General features: G+C 35.6%; 3 protein-coding genes across 3 annotated transcripts in view; 2 read left to right on the top strand and 1 right to left on the bottom strand.

Annotated features, from left to right (window-relative positions):
• LOC107714432 (rho guanine nucleotide exchange factor 2-like) overlaps positions 1 to 7070 on the top strand; it is a 62784-nt gene extending 55714 nt beyond the window's left edge. The window contains exons 14-22 of the mRNA XM_016520264.1: positions 1 to 50; positions 164 to 231; positions 318 to 506; positions 591 to 695; positions 1967 to 2022; positions 3691 to 3732; positions 3813 to 3863; positions 3945 to 4296; positions 6939 to 7070. The exon at positions 1 to 50 is cut by the window's left edge and continues 1 nt beyond it. Coding sequence (XP_016375750.1) covers positions 1 to 50; positions 164 to 231; positions 318 to 506; positions 591 to 695; positions 1967 to 2022; positions 3691 to 3732; positions 3813 to 3863; positions 3945 to 4296; positions 6939 to 6991 — 966 coding nt within the window. The 3' untranslated portion in view covers positions 6992 to 7070. The remainder of the gene's footprint in view (positions 51 to 163; positions 232 to 317; positions 507 to 590; positions 696 to 1966; positions 2023 to 3690; positions 3733 to 3812; positions 3864 to 3944; positions 4297 to 6938) is intronic.
• A 4835-nt stretch (positions 7071 to 11905) lies between these two features.
• LOC107714427 (phosphomevalonate kinase-like) lies at positions 11906 to 15947 on the bottom strand. Its single transcript, XM_016520260.1, has 5 exons — positions 15829 to 15947; positions 15685 to 15748; positions 13371 to 13523; positions 12944 to 13073; positions 11906 to 12481 (listed from the first exon to the last, which is right to left on the bottom strand). Exons 1-5 carry the CDS (start codon positions 15915 to 15917, stop codon positions 12306 to 12308), a joined length of 612 nt encoding a protein of 203 aa, XP_016375746.1. The 5' UTR covers positions 15918 to 15947; the 3' UTR covers positions 11906 to 12305.
• Positions 15948 to 16439: 492 nt separating this feature from the next.
• The window catches only part of LOC107714425 (ELL-associated factor 1), a 9410-nt gene continuing 7724 nt past the window's right edge, over positions 16440 to 18125 (top strand). The window contains exons 1-4 of the mRNA XM_016520256.1: positions 16440 to 16530; positions 16831 to 16982; positions 17366 to 17460; positions 17544 to 17680. Of these exons, the coding sequence (XP_016375742.1) occupies positions 16880 to 16982; positions 17366 to 17460; positions 17544 to 17680 (335 nt within the window). The 5' untranslated portion in view covers positions 16440 to 16530; positions 16831 to 16879. The remainder of the gene's footprint in view (positions 16531 to 16830; positions 16983 to 17365; positions 17461 to 17543; positions 17681 to 18125) is intronic.

Raw genomic sequence — 18125 nt, 5'->3', positions numbered from 1 at the left:
AAAAACGACAGAAACACTTGGATGAAACTCATTCAGCAGACAGTGAGCAAGTCAGAGTCAATTCACAATTCTTTGCCCCAACATCTCAATGCACCGCTAAAATATCTCCACACAAGCAACACCAAACTCTTCATCACTTCATCTCTGTATTTCTCTTATGCAGCTGTCCATCAAGAGAGGATTTCCCTCTGATTGAAACTGAGGACAAAGCTTTGCTACGACGACTCAGAGGTTTGTATCAAAATCTGTTGTCAAACCACCTTAGCTTTGCTCAGTGTTTTTTTTTTCATTTTTGTTTCGTATCTTTCTCTCTCTAGCTGATATCCAGCAGAAGGATCGTGAAGTTTTGGAGCTGTTACAGGAGCGGGTGACATTGTTCTCTGATTTGGCCGAGGCCACCGGAAGTCAGAATGTTAACGTTCCCACAAACTCCAGAAATATATTCCGAGCAGATACGCCCTACGCTCCCCAGGCGGAAAAGCTACTGAATGACGCCTTTGTTGAGGGTAGGCAGAGGAGTGTGCAGCATTATAGAGAATACAGCTAATGAAGAACATTAACACTGCTTTCTTATTTATTTCACAATTCAGTGGACAGACTGAGTGAAGTGCTGTTGGGTTCCTGCATTGAGCGTTCACAGTCCTGCAGATTGAACGGTGAATCGACAGAGGTACAATTCACCTCTAAAACAACAGGTACCATATTTGTCATTGGCATACATTGTGATCTATGTTAAAATATTTTTATTTTTAATTATCTACATGTTAATTATCTCAAGTACACTGTTTCTTAATCTGTATTTTGGTCTTGTTTTTACAGTAAAATATTAACATTAAAAAATACAAAAAAATAATTAATATTAAAAATATAATAAATTAAAGTATATAAAAATATACAGACACTAACATTACAGCATTATTGGAACAAGGTAAATAAAACTCTAAGGATATTAAGAGTAGTTCCAGATACTCGTTTCATTCTGTTACTTTTATTGTTCTTATACCAGTGGCAATTAGTTTTTAAGGATACGTCTAACTAAAAAAACAACAACTATTTGCCATATTTTACATTGTGTACTTACAGTGTACTTACCTAAGAAAGTACTGGTAATATAAGGTAACTACATGGGGTAAGTACCTAGTTATTACCTAGTTATTGTAATTACTATAATAAGTACATAGAATGTACATGAGGAACAGGACTGTAAAATAAAGTGCTACCCAAATTTTATATACTGTTGCTTAAAGTAAATAGTAAATATATCATGTTTTAAGAATATTCAGATAATTTCTACTGGGAAATAATGCATATGTGACCCTGGACCACAAAACCAGTCATAAGGGTCCATTTTGAAATTGAGATGAATAAATAAGCTTTCCATTGATGTATGGTTTGTTAGGATAGGACAATATTTGGCCGAGATACAACTATTTGAGAATCTGGAATCTGAGTGCATGCATATTACTAATCAAAAAATAAGTTTGAATATATTTACAGTAGGAAATTTACAAAATATCTTCATGGAACATGATCTTTACTTAATATCCTAATGATTTTTGGCATAAAAGAAAAATCGATCATTTTGACCCATACAATGTATTTTTGGCTATTGCTACAAATATACCACAGCGACTTAAGACTGGTTTTGTGCTCCAATGTCACAAATATGTATTAGGACTGATGATTTATTAAAAATAAGTAACTAATTTATTGTTGGGGTTTCTGTAATCCTGATTAATCCCACCTAACTTTAAAATTTGTTATATGTCACATTCGTGACAGTAAAAGACAGTATTAACTGGGCATTGTAGTTTGTCATATACACGTATACATGAATTTAAGCTTATTTTGCTTATATTGTCCCCATGACGTTATGGTATTTTCAAAAGGGATTGAAGATAATAAAGCTATGAAATAAAACTCCAACGTTTCCTCCTTATCTCTCGTATTTCTTTCCTTGAAATAGATAAAGGAATGATATCAGTTAACGGAACCCATGAAATAAACAGCCCATCTAACAAGGTAAAGGTCTGATATTTTACATAAAAATGTTCCTCTGCTGACATTACAATACATATTGGATTGAAGATTCATTATTATTATTATTTATTATTACATTTCACAGGACAGGAATGGGAACCAGCTGCAGGACACGATGTTGAATGAGGTACACCTTTAAGGAATCTTTTTAAAAAATAATATTGAAGACAAAAACTAAGATAACTGTCTGAACTATTTGTGTTGTAGGAGGTGTGCCAAAGACTTGTGAACCTCAGCACTCAGCTTCATGCACTACAGGTGAGATTTAGACAGAGAGGTGTGCTAAATGGTGAGATTTCAGACAAGCATGTGCTAAGTGACTCGTTGCTGTGTCTGTAGGCTGCAGTGATCAAGCAGGACTCAATCCTGGAGGTGTACATGCAGAAGGACTTGTGTCCCACTACAGCAGCAGTGCTCGAGGCAGGTGGTCCTGAGGGTACTCAAGGAGATCTGGCAGAGCTACAGAGCAAATACAACCTGCTGGAAGGAGAAGTGATCCGATTACGGGCCGCCCAGGACAAGACGGGCGATAGAGCGCCAATTCAGCTTGAAAAACAACTCCAAGAGCTGCGGCTTAAAGACACAATGGACACACGTGACACGTTGATCTCACAGGAAACAGCAGTTCAGGTGGATGGCATGCAAGCGGACGACAAGATGGCGATATTTCCTCGAGCTGACAGTCCCAGAGGTGAGTCCTCTTAAAACAGTTCTCAGTTGTGCAGCATTCCTTTCCCTTTTCTCCCCTGCACACTATCTTACTATTTATTACTCTGGGAGCATGTAATGTCTTGCCCCTCTTTCTTGGTTCTTGTCCTTGTCTTTGTAGTGGAGATGTGACCCTGGACCACAAAACCAGTCATAAGGGTCCATTTTGAAATTGAGATGAATAAATAAGCTTTCCATTGATGTATGGTTTGTTAGGATAGGACAATATTTGGCCGAGATACAACTATTTGAGAATCTGGAATCTGAGTGCATGCATATTACTAATCAAAAAATAAGTTTGAATATATTTACAGTAGGAAATTTACAAAATATCTTCATGGAACATGATCTTTACTTAATATCCTAATGATTTTTGGCATAAAAGAAAAATCGATCATTTTGACCCATACAATGTATTTTTGGCTATTGCTACAAATATACCACAGCGACTTAAGACTGGTTTTGTGCTCCAATGTCACAAATATGTATTAGGACTGATGATTTATTAAAAATAAGTAACTAATTTATTGTTGGGGTTTCTGTAATCCTGATTAATCCCACCTAACTTTAAAATTTGTTATATGTCACATTCGTGACAGTAAAAGACAGTATTAACTGGGCATTGTAGTTTGTCATATACACGTATACATGAATTTAAGCTTATTTTGCTTATATTGTCCCCATGACGTTATGGTATTTTCAAAAGGGATTGAAGATAATAAAGCTATGAAATAAAACTCCAACGTTTCCTCCTTATCTCTCGTATTTCTTTCCTTGAAATAGATAAAGGAATGATATCAGTTAACGGAACCCATGAAATAAACAGCCCATCTAACAAGGTAAAGGTCTGATATTTTACATAAAAATGTTCCTCTGCTGACATTACAATACATATTGGATTGAAGATTCATTATTATTATTATTTATTATTACATTTCACAGGACAGGAATGGGAACCAGCTGCAGGACAAGATGTTGAATGAGGTACACCTTTAAGGAATCTTTTAAAAAAATAATATTGAAGACAAAAACTAAGATAACTGTCTGAACTATTTGTGTTGTAGGAGGTGTGCCAAAGACTTGTGAACCTCAGCACTCAGCTTCATGCACTACAGGTGAGATTTAGACAGAGAGGTGTGCTAAATGGTGAGATTTCAGACAAGCATGTGCTAAGTGACTCGTTGCTGTGTCTGTAGGCTGCAGTGATCAAGCAGGACTCAATCCTGGAGGTGTACATGCAGAAGGACTTGTGTCCCACTACAGCAGCAGTGCTCGAGGCAGGTGGTCCTGAGGGTACTCAAGGAGATCTGGCAGAGCTACAGAGCAAATACAACCTGCTGGAAGGAGAAGTGATCCGATTACGGGCCGCCCAGGACAAGACGGGCGATAGAGCGCCAATTCAGCTTGAAAAACAACTCCAAGAGCTGCGGCTTAAAGACACAATGGACACACGTGACACGTTGATCTCACAGGAAACAGCAGTTCAGGTGGATGGCATGCAAGCGGACGACAAGATGGCGATATTTCCTCGAGCTGACAGTCCCAGAGGTGAGTCCTCTTAAAACAGTTCTCAGTTGTGCAGCATTCCTTTCCCTTTTCTCCCCTGCACACTATCTTACTATTTATTACTCTGGGAGCATGTAATGTCTTGCCCCTCTTTCTTGGTTCTTGTCCTTGTCTTTGTAGTGGAGATAAGTGCAGGTGTTCTATTAAAGGCACAATATGTACGTTTTCGCCGCTAGAGGGCGCGTATTCAAAACAAACAAAAAAAAAGGAGTAGTTTGATGACACCGTGACTGAGTGTGGAATCATGGGAGTTGTCGTCTTCATCCCCACAGCCGACGCAATCCGACGGGACTCGGGCAGAAATCATGTTCATAGATGAGCTAATGATTTATTAACGTAGTAGAATGAAGCAGGGTGAGGCTGAAAGCCTCCTTCCGGTCGTGCGTATGTGGGGTAAAGCAGCGCTGTTTTATCATACTAGATACATTTGAAAGTTCTGTTATAATGCTACTCTGTGCGGTCGTCACCTGTCTAATAAAACGCATAATATATTAAAGCGTCTTTGGTGTTTCCTACAAAACAAAACTGGAAATCGAGGGTGTATGACGTCATTGGCAGGCATCACAATGACACTATAGAAACGGTCCGTGTCACTAGTTAAAATTGCTTATTTCTCTGGATTTAAACATTCTTCGAAACATTTGGGATAATGTAAGTACACAAGTCAGCAAAATATATAACACTGTTCTAGTAGTTTTTGGATATTTTAATAAAAAAATCTTACATATTGTGCCTTTAATGAAAGTTTGTGCACCCCTAAGGGGTTAATAGTAGAATTGCATGGGGTTTGTGAGTTAAAAGGTAACAATTACCTCATAAATAGATTATTTTGTTTACCAGCAATGGTCATGTGAGTGTTAGGAATAATTAACTCAAAAATAACAATTTTGCTGCAATGAATGGGTGTTGTCTACGGAGCCCCTAAAGGGACATGGTGGTGGATAAAATATTTTTCAAATGTATTGCGTTCTCTGGCAAAACTTTTGTGTTCTCTCGCAAAGATATCGGCATTCCCTCGCAAAACTTAAGCGTTTTTGTCCCCCATAGAAAAGCACGCTTAACTTTAATATAAAAAGACTCAAGTTTTATATTAAAAAAAATTATATACACTATGTACAGAAAAGCAACGTGCCAAGAGTTTTTTTATAATGTTTTGTCTACGGGGGTGAAAAGCATGAAACTGCGCGCTCCGTTCTGGGCTCATTTGCTTTTCTGTGCGTAATATAAACTGTAAACAAATTTGGTAATTTTATATCACCGTCCTCGTTGATTATCCTACCTTAAGCGTTTTCTATGAGGGAGAGGAAGCTTAACGCACAGCGTGTTCTGGGCTATTCTGCTTTATTAATAGTAATATTATTAATAAGGTTTTTAATATTAGCCGAAATAATGTTATCAATATTTATTATCATCAAATTTGGTCCTCCAATGTCACTGTTTTAAAACATTAAGCCACATTAAGCGGTTTAGAATGTCCCAAAACCGTGCCTTGAACTAAACACTGACTGTATTTCTTTATACTTGATTCCAAGTTCAAAATAAAACTCTATGAACAGCTCCATTGTGGACATATGGAGCTATGAACCACTGCAAGCTGTAAAGTAAACAGGAAGTGTTTGTCCGAACTCAACTGGTTTTGCGAGGGAACGCAAATATCTTTGCGAGAGAACGCAAAAGTTTTGTGAGAGAATGCAAAAAAAAATTGTAAAAATTTTCCTCCCACCACAAATTTTTTCCACCACCATGTCCGTACTCCGTAGTTGTCAGAATGAGAGTTCAAACTGCTGATTGAGACACAATAATCCACAAGTAATTCACCTGACTCAAGTCCATCAATTAACATCTTGTGAAATGAAAAGCAGCATGTTTGTAATAAACAAATCAATCATTAGAGTGTTTTAGCTTCAAAGCTGTTGCTTACAGGCCTTAATCCATAATGTTGATTTCTCCAGTGAAAAAGTCATCTTGTCTGAATCAGGTGAGAAATCTGCAAAGGGCTCAAATCAAGGACATTTTCACTGAAAGAATCATTATTATGGATTATAGACTCCACAAGTGACGGTTTTACAGTCGAGATACCTTAATGATTTGTTTCTTACAAACAACAAATTTTCACATTACAAGATGTTACCTGAAGGACTGGACTAGTCGTGTGGATTACTGTGATGTTTTTATCAGCTGTTTGGACTCTCATTCTGACGGCACCCATTCACTGCAGAGAATCCATTGATACATTTTTATAAATCTGTTCTGATAAAAAAATAAACTCATCTACATATTGTAAATGTTTTTTATTTTTTATAATTTTATGATACTTTGTGCCAGTTTCCCAGTAAGTAAATAATTGGTTCCCTTGAACAAACGGGATGGAAACATTATTGTTTATAGGCTAATGTTTTATGTGATATTCCACATTTTTGCTCATGCTTAATTCACAACTTTGGATAGAAATATAGAAAATGAGAATTATAAACTTTAAAAAAAATGCTTAATTTTATCACATTTAACAAAATGTTTTAATAAGATTTATCCTAATATTTAACCATCAATTTGTTCTCTGGTCTCCATCATATTGCATATAGAATCAGACCTCACAAACACACACTGCTTTGTCTGGTTTTCAGATCTGCAGGATATTCCAGAGGAGAGTGAGTGTGGGACTGAAGCTCACAGTTAACATCAGCTCAACTGGAAGATCCTACCTTAGGGGCTGTTTACACAACAATGTTTTTTAGCCAAAAACGGGAAACTTTTTATGCGTTTTGCCTGTTCGTTTACACGACAACGGCGTTTTGGAGACTGAAAAGCATATTTTTGAAAACGGGTTTCAAAGTGCAAGTCTTTGAAAACGCCACCGTTATCGTTTCCGTTTAAACACCCAATACGGGAATCTTTGAAAACGTAGTACGTGTTAGGTATGTAGACATGCGCAGTACGTGTCAATTTTAAAGGCAAGCGCGAACATACATACTCAACAATGGCGGAGTACATTGTACTGTTGTTGCTGCTCAAGAGTTTGCTAACGCTTCTTCAGCAAAGTGTGGATTTACTTCACCAATATTACAACCAACAGCGGAGACGCATCATATACAACATATAATCGTCACTTCCCTACTGTTTACTAACAAGATGACAGCGCCAACACTTTACAATACTTATTTATTTTTTTATGAATAGGGAATGTAATTCTCTTTTCTGTCTAACTGCACATAACGCTGGTGGTGCTCATGAACAGACTATTTTGCTAAACAACAGTGAATAGCAGAGGGAGAAGTCTGATTCTTTTCTCTGTCTCTGTATTGTCTTGTATTTGGTGTTGCTTGATAAACACCATAGTGAGGGCTGTTTGAAAACATGTAAATACTGTTTTGATTTCCTTTCTTCACTGTAAAAATCGGCTGTCTCAAACGACACAACACTTTGTGTACTGGAGTAACCAGGGTAATTCTGCTTTTTCTATAAGCTTTCTCTCAGAGAGTGATTTAGCATTTTCGTTCAGCCCTGCCTTTTTTACATATTGGTTTGAACAGACAAAATGCTAAAATTTGACCAAATTTGTGTTGGTGTGAACAGGCCTTTACTCTGTAGAATAATGTTATTGCATTTTATATTAAACGTAGTATAGAACAATTAAGTCTTTTTATCAAGATTTTCAATGTTTTTGTAAACATTGTCTACATTATTTTACAGTTGTTATTTAAATGGTTAATGGTGTATTTTTTTAATGAAAGGACTAAATACTGAGTTGGAACTGAAGGAAACATTAGAAGATATTCTGTTCTCGTGCTGACTTCCAGTTTTAATATATCGATTGTCAATTTTAGCTGTATTGTCCATTGTTATATTATTGGAAGGATGTGACATTGGACATGATTTTTTTCTGCTGAAAATAAGTGATATTATGGTAAAGATGAAATGTATGAAATGTAGCACATTGAATGCCCTGCTCATTTAGCAGCAGCTTAAAAAAGACTTTGAATGCAGTAATAACTACAGTTTGCCTCCTATAAATGATAATAAATGTTATGAACAGTGGAGGTTTTTTCTTGTACTGATAAAAAAAAGTTATTAATATTGATATTGATAATGGAATGAAGTGGAAAAAGATTGTAAATTATTTTCTGGCCACTTGAAATCACACTAAAGCTTTGTTTAATGTCACACTGTTGATATTGTCTATGTATAAATGTTTGAATGTAAGCGGAAGAACAGCGCCCTTTAAACATAGCTGTTAAATCATTGTTTATATATTGCATTTTTTATTCAGTTTTCATTGTACTGTGTGTTTAAATATATGGCTGTAATCATGTAATTTGTCATCTATATAAATGCATTGATAACTGCTTTATTGTATTTCTTTAATTACATAACACATTAACATCTGAACATTTTCCAGTCAAATGAAGCACAAATGTTCTGCCATCTCACACTTCAACCCCACAAAGTACTAAACAAGACAGAACGACAGTTATTTCATTCAGTATATATTTGGATTTCTGGATTTGATCTAGGCTTGTTTGACATGCCAAATGCTTCATTTTAAAAAGGTAGATGAGAGAACAGAGAAGGCGGCTGCATTTGGGGAAGGATTTAAAAAAAAAGAACTGTCAAGTCTGGCGGTTTCAACTTCTCGTTGTGGACGTTAATCCAGGTAAGTAAAGGCAAATAGCACAATCCATTTTAGTTGAATAAAGATATGATTTCTGTAATGTGATTAAAATGACATTGTATACAAATATCGCACTGTCAGTTGAACTATTTAAAAAGAGATAAAAGAAAAGATAGGACATCACTTGAATTGATGGTAAATGGGAAGCTGACTAATAATCCAGCTGATGTGGCCGAAGCACTTACTTTGTTGACTCGGTAGTCACAATTGCACAATGTTTCTCTCCTAAGTATACAGACATTTGTCTGGTTAATACAGTTGAACAAGCCCTTACTTTAAGGGCAGTCTCTGAATTAGATGTCAGAAGAACAATTACATCTCTTAAACCATCTAGAGCAAAGGATATATTTGGTATGGATGTAGTAATGCTTAAAGAGCTTAGTGAGTCACTAGTTAATCCTATCACTAACATATCAACCTTTCAGTTTCTCAGGGGATGTTCCCATGTGCTTGAAATTCATCTGTTATTGTGCCTATATTCAAAAGTGGCGATCCTCACTCTGCTAGTAATTACAGACCTATTAGTATTTTACCTATAATAGTCTCAAAGGTTGCAGAGAAATTGATGGCTGCACAAATCACTAATTATTTGAATAATAGTTCTTTTGATTTACATACAATGCAGTTTGGCTTCAGAGCAAACTATTTAACTGAGATGGCAAACTGTTATTTCACTGAAAAAGTTAAGTCTCTATTAGACAAAGGAGGGGTTGTTGGGGGCGGTGTTTCTTGACCTCAGGAAGGCTTTTGACACTGTAAACCACAGAATTCTTATGTCTAAATTATTAGGTTTTAATTTTTCTCCAGATACTTTAAGATGGATTGAATCATACTTGGCAGGTCGCACACAGTATGTTAGTATACAGAATTATAAGTCAGCCCCCCCTAAGTATATCCACTGGTGTTCCACAAGGATCTATTCTGGGTCCTTTGCTTTTCACATTGTACATCAATGATTTTCCATCCATCTGTCCTAACACTAACATCCAAATGTATGCGGATGACACTGTTATCTATATACAGGAAGCAGTGTGTCACAAGTTGCAAATTAACTTACAGAATCCTTGGTTCATGTCACAGCTTGGCTAAAACAGTGCTGTTTACAGTTGAACATCTCTAAAACAGTGTGTATGTTCTTCACCAAAACTAATAGTTCAAGTGTAGTGCCAGATGTTTTTGTATCGGGGAAAGACTACAAGTTGTATCTGAATATAAGTGCCTCTGTGTTCTGATTGATTCCAGACTTTCATTTAAGGCTCAGGTTAAAAAGGTCTGTAACCGGGTCAGATTTAGTCTGTCAAATTTTAGATTTATTCGTTTATATGTTTTTAGAGTTATTCGTTTATATTTATTCAATTATATGCCATCTGAGGCCGCTTTGATGTATGTGCATTCCATGATTATTTCTCATATCACTTATTGTTTAACTACTTGGTCGCAAGCTAATACAGGTACATCTCAAAAAATTTGAATATCATGAAAAAGGTCATGAGACACTGAATTTTGGGTTTTTATTATCTGTAAGCCATAATCATCAAAATTTCAAGAAATAAAGGCTTGAAATATTTCACTATGTGAAATGAATCTATATAATATATGGGTTTCACTTTCTGAAATGAGTAACAAAAAATATTGACCTTTTTCATGATATTCTAATTTTTTTAGATGTACCTGTATAACTACTCTGAAACCACTGGAGTCGTTGTATAAACAATCACTAAAAACTCTTGATAAGAAATCAGTTCAATTTCATCATTGCTCAATACTAAAAAAATATAATTTGCTAAGCTGGGATAACCTGATCAAATATGTACATATTTGTCTACTGTGTAAGACTATACATAGCCTGACTTCACCATTAAAACAGTTTGTGAATATTAGAACAACTGCTCACCGGTCTACAAGGGGTGGGAAAGAGGGGACTGTATTATTTCTCTCAAAAGATGTACATTTAGTCAGTCTGTATTCTCAGTCAAAGCTGCAAGGGAATGGAACTCCACCCCATCAACAATTTTAGAAGACTATACATATAGTTCTTTTCGGTTTCATTTTAAAAAATGGTTACTGACAACTCAGCACTGTCAACATTAGTACTGTATTCTTGACAGTAGACTTCTTTGTACTAATTTCTCTTGGCTATGTTGCTTTCTCCTGTCGCCATCTCTCTCTCTCTCTCCTTTTCCTTATATTTTATTTTGTCTAGATAACTACTTATATTTGTATTTTAGTAGTTTTTATTTTTATTGTGCATTCATGTATCTGTATTTTTTCAGTATTTTACTTTGTGCAACTATCAGCAGCCAAAGTGTTGAGTCACAGGCCCCTTGTTTAATTGAGTCTTACATGAAAAGACGGTCAGCAGATCTGCTGAGAACACATTCATATCCAGGCATTAGGCTGATGTGTGAGATTTATCTGTGCTGCACATTTGTCTAGTGAAAATCATATTGCGAGGCTTTGCAAACACTGCAAAAACGTACATTATATTCACAACGATAAAGATTCCACTACAGTCATGTTTATTAATGTGCATTGCCCCTGTAAACAAATAAACTAAACTAAACTAGAACTGTCATTGCTGACAGATCTACCTAAACATCTCTTAGGCATCGGCAAAGACAGTTGTGTAGTGTGAAAAAACCTCAATCTGACAACTTTAAAAGTTGTGTAGTGTGTGTTGAATGTTAGTCACTTTCGCAATTGTCAAATTTTATACACTATTTGTGCATCCCTATCCTGATATTTCTAATGTATTTATTTTTTAACATTTAGGTGAAACCCTTAAAGAACTTTCACTCTGAATTATAGCTCAACTCTAATTTGCCCTTGCACATATTCAAACAAAGCACGCTGACGTACTCTGTCCCAGTTTTTGGAAATAAGGAATTAAAAAAATTAATGGTCAGAGATATCGTACGGCTTCAGATGATTTGAAATAACACACACAAACCATATGGACTACTTTTATGTGTTTTTGACAAGAACAGTCACATTTCTTTCACCCCTCAGCGATTTCAAGGATGAAAATGGAATTTGTCATTTGTATAATTAAATACATTAATATTGTACACAGAACGTACCGAACAACATAATAGTACTTTTTAATAATCATCCATCAAAATAAAAGTATATACAAAATTATATATATGTATATAAAATCAAGGCAAAGAATGATCCTTTTTGTTACAAAACGAAAATAACGACACTTTTCGGAATGCCAAGAGGGTGAGTAAATTATGACGAGAACCATTCATTAAAATACAGAAGAGTTTGCATGTTCTCCAGTGAGCAGGATATACGAACTGATGGCAAAAAGCAGCTTTTATTTTTCCGGTTTAATGTTATGTAGTGTGTTTGATTCCTCCTCCCGTGACTTGATCAAAGACCGTAGATCCTCCAGCTGTTTCTCCAGAACGTCATCAGCTCCATCGTTCCTAATGATAAAGTCAAACTTCACACCCTCATCCAAACCACACTCGGACTCGGCGTCGTCTATACCTGGACAGGTACATAAGGACATGATCACGTCATTACCACAATCCCCACAACACTGTTATGATGTGCTTTTCTTAAAGGGGTCATATGATGTTGCTAAAAAGAACATTATTTTGTGTATTTGGTGTAATGAAATGTGTTTATGCGTTTTAAGGTTCAAAAAACACATTATTTTCCACATAATGTACATTATTACGCCCTCTTTCTTTGTGTATACATTTGGGCGGTGTTATGCAAATCTTCCCACACAGTGACGTAGACATGTGGGGGCGTGTTTAAACGAGCCGTTTTAGGAGGGCGTGGAGCCGTGGACGAGTCTTAACTTTTATAAAGAATATCTCTTTGGGTTTGAGACTTTAGTCTTTGCAACTTTAGGGATCTTATCTATGCACGAACAGCTTGTAACACTCCAAAGAGAAAGGAAAACTTTAAATCGCATCATATGTCCCCTTTAAGCATTTTTACCTGTGGTGAATCTCCAGCCCCTCTGTGATCTCGTCTGCTCAGAAGCCTCCACCCGGACGCAGATACATCTATCAGGAAACTCTTCATGGAACCATTGCACGTCTGACATCCTTCTGCAATCGCTGATTATCTGAGCGAGGGATAGTATGTGATATATGTCAGCCACAATTTCTTCAAGTTATACCACTCTTTTATTTTTAAGGGTTGTAGTGAAGACATTTGAGTTTCTCTGTGTATCTTATGATAGTTTTTCTCAAATGAAATGGTGAGAGCAGCTCCGGAGATGAAGTTCATGTCCTGGTATAGTGAGTCAAGCTTGCTTCAGTATGTGTAGTTGACTAAAGCTGCGCTGCTCATTCACACATTCTTAGATCATCTTAAGACTTAACTCCAGCTTGCAGGTTGTTGAGGGTGAGAGAGCTCATACCCAGATGGGCTGTGTGGCATGTTTGATGGCCAGCCTACAGAAGAAGCCGGAGTCCTGCTGTCTCTTCATCTCACCCCAGCGGATCATGTCAGCACGGTAGCTCTCCTTATACTGACCAGAACCCAACAGCTCCTCGTAGTCAAGACTATGATCCTGATATTCAGAAATACATCAGTTTCTGTTAAAGCTGTCACAGAGAACAACAACAATTTCCATTTCAGAACACAAACAGAATGATATTTCAGAGAATTCACCTCAACGTTTAAATGCATTTGTCACACCCAAAAGTTTGCAGTGTGTTTCCAAAAAAAAACAACTGGTACTGTTACCACAATAAACTAATAAATAATGTTGGCTTAACATAGCAGTACTGATATTCTTCTTAATTCTGCGACCAAGCATTTCTTACTGTAACTCCTCTTTTAAACTACATCCACCCAATCAAGCAAAGACCTTCTTGCTTATAATTGGCCGAGCAATCAGCAAGAACCAGTAGTATTGTTTTAGTATCGTTGAGATACTCTTATATTAATATTTTGAATTATTTTTCATTTTTATATTTTAAATCCTTTTTCTGCAGTTTTGTTTCGTTTTTGCTTAGTATATTTATTTTTCTATATAGTTATTTTTATAATGAGAATTGTTGCAACTAGCTGAAAGAAAACAAGTTTAGGTTTATTTTTTATTTCAAGTAATGAAAATGTTTTTATTTTATTGTTTTCATTTCTGATTTTCATTTTAGTTAACTACAATAACTCTGCAGTGCAGTAATGTTTTCCCAGAAACAAGTAGGCTAATATTATTTTGTGTTATTTATATGTGACCCTGGACCACAAAACCAGTCATAAAGGTTCATTTTTTTGAAATTGAGATTTATACATCATCTGACTGGACAATAGGACAATATTTGGCTGAGATACAACTATTTGAAAATCTGGAATCTGAGTTATTGAGAAAATCACCTTTAAAGTGATCCAAATTAAGTTCTTAGCAATGCATATTACTAATCAAAAATTTAGTTTTGATGTCTTTATGGTAGGAAATTTACAAAATATCTTCATGGAACATGATCTTTACTTAATATCCTAATGATTTTTGGCATAAAAGAAAAATCGATAATTTTGACCCATTTTGTATTGTTTGCTATTGCTACGAATATAACCGTGCTACTTATGACTGGTTTTGTGCTCCAGGGTCACATACAGTATATACAGTGATAAGAAAAAGCATGTGAGCCCATAATAATTAGTTTGTTTTTCAGCATTAATTGGTCAAAAAAAATTATCTGATGTTTGTCTATACTTTGCTGAAAATCAGATGACACATTAAGACCATTTAATGCAGAAAACGAACCAATTCTAATGTGTTCTCATACCTTTCCTTGCCAATGTATACTATATATTATAAGAGTAACCTGTGTCAAACTGTAATAAGCTTGCTGAACGGCATGCTTTATGTAAACGATAACTAACATTTCTAGTGTAAAACAAGGTCACATTATTCTCCTCACCCCTCAGCTATCGAAAAATAAGAGGGCAACATGAAGAGGTTACAGGCTATTTACAGCAGTTTATATGAGAAGGAGATTCAGTTTTTAAAGCAAACATTGCCTGTATCATATCTATATCAAACATCATAGCTGTGGCTGATTGAGATGCACCAATCTACTAAAATAAATGGCTTAGGGATACTGGCCCAGCAATTATTTTGAGACTTAAGCCACAATTAAAATAACTGTATTGGCATTATATATCAAAATAGTGAGACATGGTGTGCATTAAAAAAAAAAATCTAGCACATGCCCTAACAAAACATGTTTGTTATGTATATAATGATAAATATATATTGTTCAAAACGTTATACACTATAAATATATTGTTCAAAATCTTGGACACTCTCTTTGTGTCAGACTTTGTGGAACATGATTTTTGTTAATGTGATGAACTATACCATTGGTTACTCTGATACACCTGTGTAAGCTTGACAGGAAATGACTAAATACATCCACAAAAAATGACTAAAAAAGATACATTTGCTACAAATAATTACAAAGTGGCTCAGAAAACAAATTTTTTATTATATGTATGTTTATATACATACATACAGATAATCAGCAGATTTATGTGGGCTATTAAAGCCTGATGTATCATAAATGATACAAAACATTAAACCCATATGCAAACTTTTTCTTTAGATGTTTTAATATTTTGTCTAAAGGTTCAGTAACTGTTCCCTTTAAACAAATCTGGCTATTATTTCATATGTCAGGCTTTACAGGGTTAAAACAGTGCAAGGCAGCAGATGTGTACTGTACCTTAGCATACTGCTGTTTGAGAGGTGCAGACAGTCTGAGTATGCAGCACATCTCTGCTGTCAGTCTGTCATTTAGAAGAGCATATATTTATTCGTGCATTTCCTCTATTCACTCAACAGTGTTACATCAAACTCGAGATCTCACCTTTTCTGTATTACATCTGTCACATAGTCCTTCCCTGACTTTCGCTTCCCACTGAATAAAAGAATGATCCTTGGTTGTGTAGATGTCATGGTTGTGTTCTACATTCATATACAAAACTGACACATGACTAATATTCAAGTCGGAACGACTTTAGGTCTATTTACCGTAATGAACCAAGATAACGCAGCCATTAAAAAATACAAACACGCTTTGATCCTGCTGTTTAAGCTTTTCTTAACCAGATATGTTTTGTGTTTTTTTTTTTTTTTACTTTAAGGAATGAATACAGTATGTGCTTTTTTTTTTTTTCATTTAAAGAAGGTGTAAGGTACGTGTGTGGAAACGTCAAAGCACGTGATGCTTGGTGTTCTGTGTATTTACGGTAATCGGACGAGTGTCACGCCATCAACTTACACAGGGTATGTGATAAACATTTTTACATTTTATTAAAGCTGAAGCATTTTAATATGGAATACTATTTAAATATCACCAGTGATTGTTAAAAAAGATGATAATCTTATTTTGCTCACGTATTTATTAATCACCTTTTTTTCCCTGACATCACTGAACCGGAAGTCAAACTACAGAAGCGTTTTTTTTCTTCTGAATTTCAATCCTTTTTTTTTTATCCCCCTACTATTGTGAAGAAACCAAACGTGCAAATTATTTACTTGCAGTTGTGCTAACACGCGATCTTACTAGGTGAAAAAAAATATGATTTTTCCTCATAATATCTTTATTTCAATCATTATTATTTCTTGATTTTATCGTCATTTTGACCTTTCGCTCACTTTGAAATATGAATAGCTCAGCTGATACATTTTTTATTTTATTTTCTGCATTATGTTTTAAATACTAAATGTTTGATTTTTAAAGCCATAAAAACGTAACATCTTTGGTAAAGGCGTTATTTTTGTTTTCGTGACCCGGAAGTTTTGGATCTGTCAAGAGTGTTTTAGCAACAACTTCTTTGTCTTTGTTTACATGTGATATTCACCGAAGACTTTGCTATTTTGTTGTGAGGCTGGTGAATTCGATGTGACGCGCAGTGATGAACGGCAGCTCGAACCCGCCTCTGGATAAAGAAGAGCATGTGTTAAAGCTCGGAGATAGTTTTGAGAAGAGGCCAAAATCATCTTTTCACACCATCAGATGTGAGTCCATCAAGTATGACATGATTGAATAAACTGAATGGCACACAAACACACCTCTAATCTCAAGAATCTTACCAGTATTTGGAATCTGAAAATAATATACGTCCTGCAGACCAGACCGTAGATTTGGTGTTATAAATGTGTGGATGATGTAAAATCATTGACAATATGAACATTATGACTTATTCTACTACGGTACTTACGGCGCCTTTAGACTCTTGAACGAATGAATGCATAAATAAATACAATCAAATGGGTGAAAACACTGGTTATAACTTACAGTTGGAACAGAATTTGTTGTTGAGCCAGCAGTAAAAAAAAATATGCATGGGTTTTATTATTAAAAATAAATTTCCACACTGTGTGTTCACTTTCTTCCACAGATGATTTTAAACCAGCATCCATAGATACATCCTGTGAAGGAGAATTACAAGTAGGAAAAGGAGATGAGGTTACCATCACATTACCACACATACCAGTAAGAGTCATTGTCCGCTAGATCTGTGGCTGATTCATGTATGAAACCGTTTCTACGGACCACTTACTGTAATTTCTCTCAAGGGCTCCACTCCACCAATGACAGTGTTTAAGGGCAACAAAAGGCCGTATCAGAAAGACTGCGTTCTCATCATCAACCATGACACTGGAGAGTTTATGTTGGACAAGCTCAGCAGCAGCATACAAGTCAAGAAAACAAGGTGAGCAGCCAAATGAACTGTGAACTTTTGTTTGTGAAGAGATTTCAGGTGAAGTGTCACCTAGTAACCAAGTCTTTTTGAAAGTGTAAAGGCATGGATTAGTCTCTCTTTTTTTTTTCATTAATAATAGTATTCCTGTAGTTCAGGTAAACTCAGTATTTTAAGTGGCCCTTTCGGTTAAAGGTTTTATTAATGATATGCTGCTTAAAACTGAGTGCTGAATCTAGTGTTTCTGAGTTCAAAACATTAAATACTGTAAGCTCACCTATAGAAAATAGATAATTTTTTTTTAAGTGCCCCTATTATGGGTAATGAAAGGTTCATATTTTGGTTTTGGGAGTCCCCAACAACAGGTTGACATGCATGCAAGGTCAAAAAACACCTTCATCGTCTTATAATATGCATTTATTTTTACCTTACTTGCTCAACGACTCCCAAACGATTT

This window comes from Sinocyclocheilus rhinocerous, unplaced genomic scaffold (assembly GCF_001515625.1).
Source record: "Sinocyclocheilus rhinocerous isolate Xijiao unplaced genomic scaffold, SAMN03320098_v1.1 scaffold839, whole genome shotgun sequence".
NCBI classification, from domain to species: domain Eukaryota; kingdom Metazoa; phylum Chordata; class Actinopteri; order Cypriniformes; family Cyprinidae; genus Sinocyclocheilus; species Sinocyclocheilus rhinocerous.
Note: the sequence above shows the minus strand (reverse complement) of the source record. Positions and strands in the feature narration are given on the sequence as shown.

Excerpts from the sequence above, each read along its gene's own strand:
- LOC107714427 (XM_016520260.1), bottom strand. The coding sequence starts at position 15,917 with ATGACATCTACACAACCAAGGATCATTCTTTTATTCAGTGGGAAGCGA. Across the intron at positions 13,524-15,684 it reads TCAAACAGCAGTATGCTAAG|GATCATAGTCTTGACTACGA; the intron begins GTACAGTACACA and ends TCTGAATATCAG. Across the intron at positions 13,074-13,370 it reads ATGCCACACAGCCCATCTGG|ATAATCAGCGATTGCAGAAG; the intron begins GTATGAGCTCTC and ends TCCCTCGCTCAG.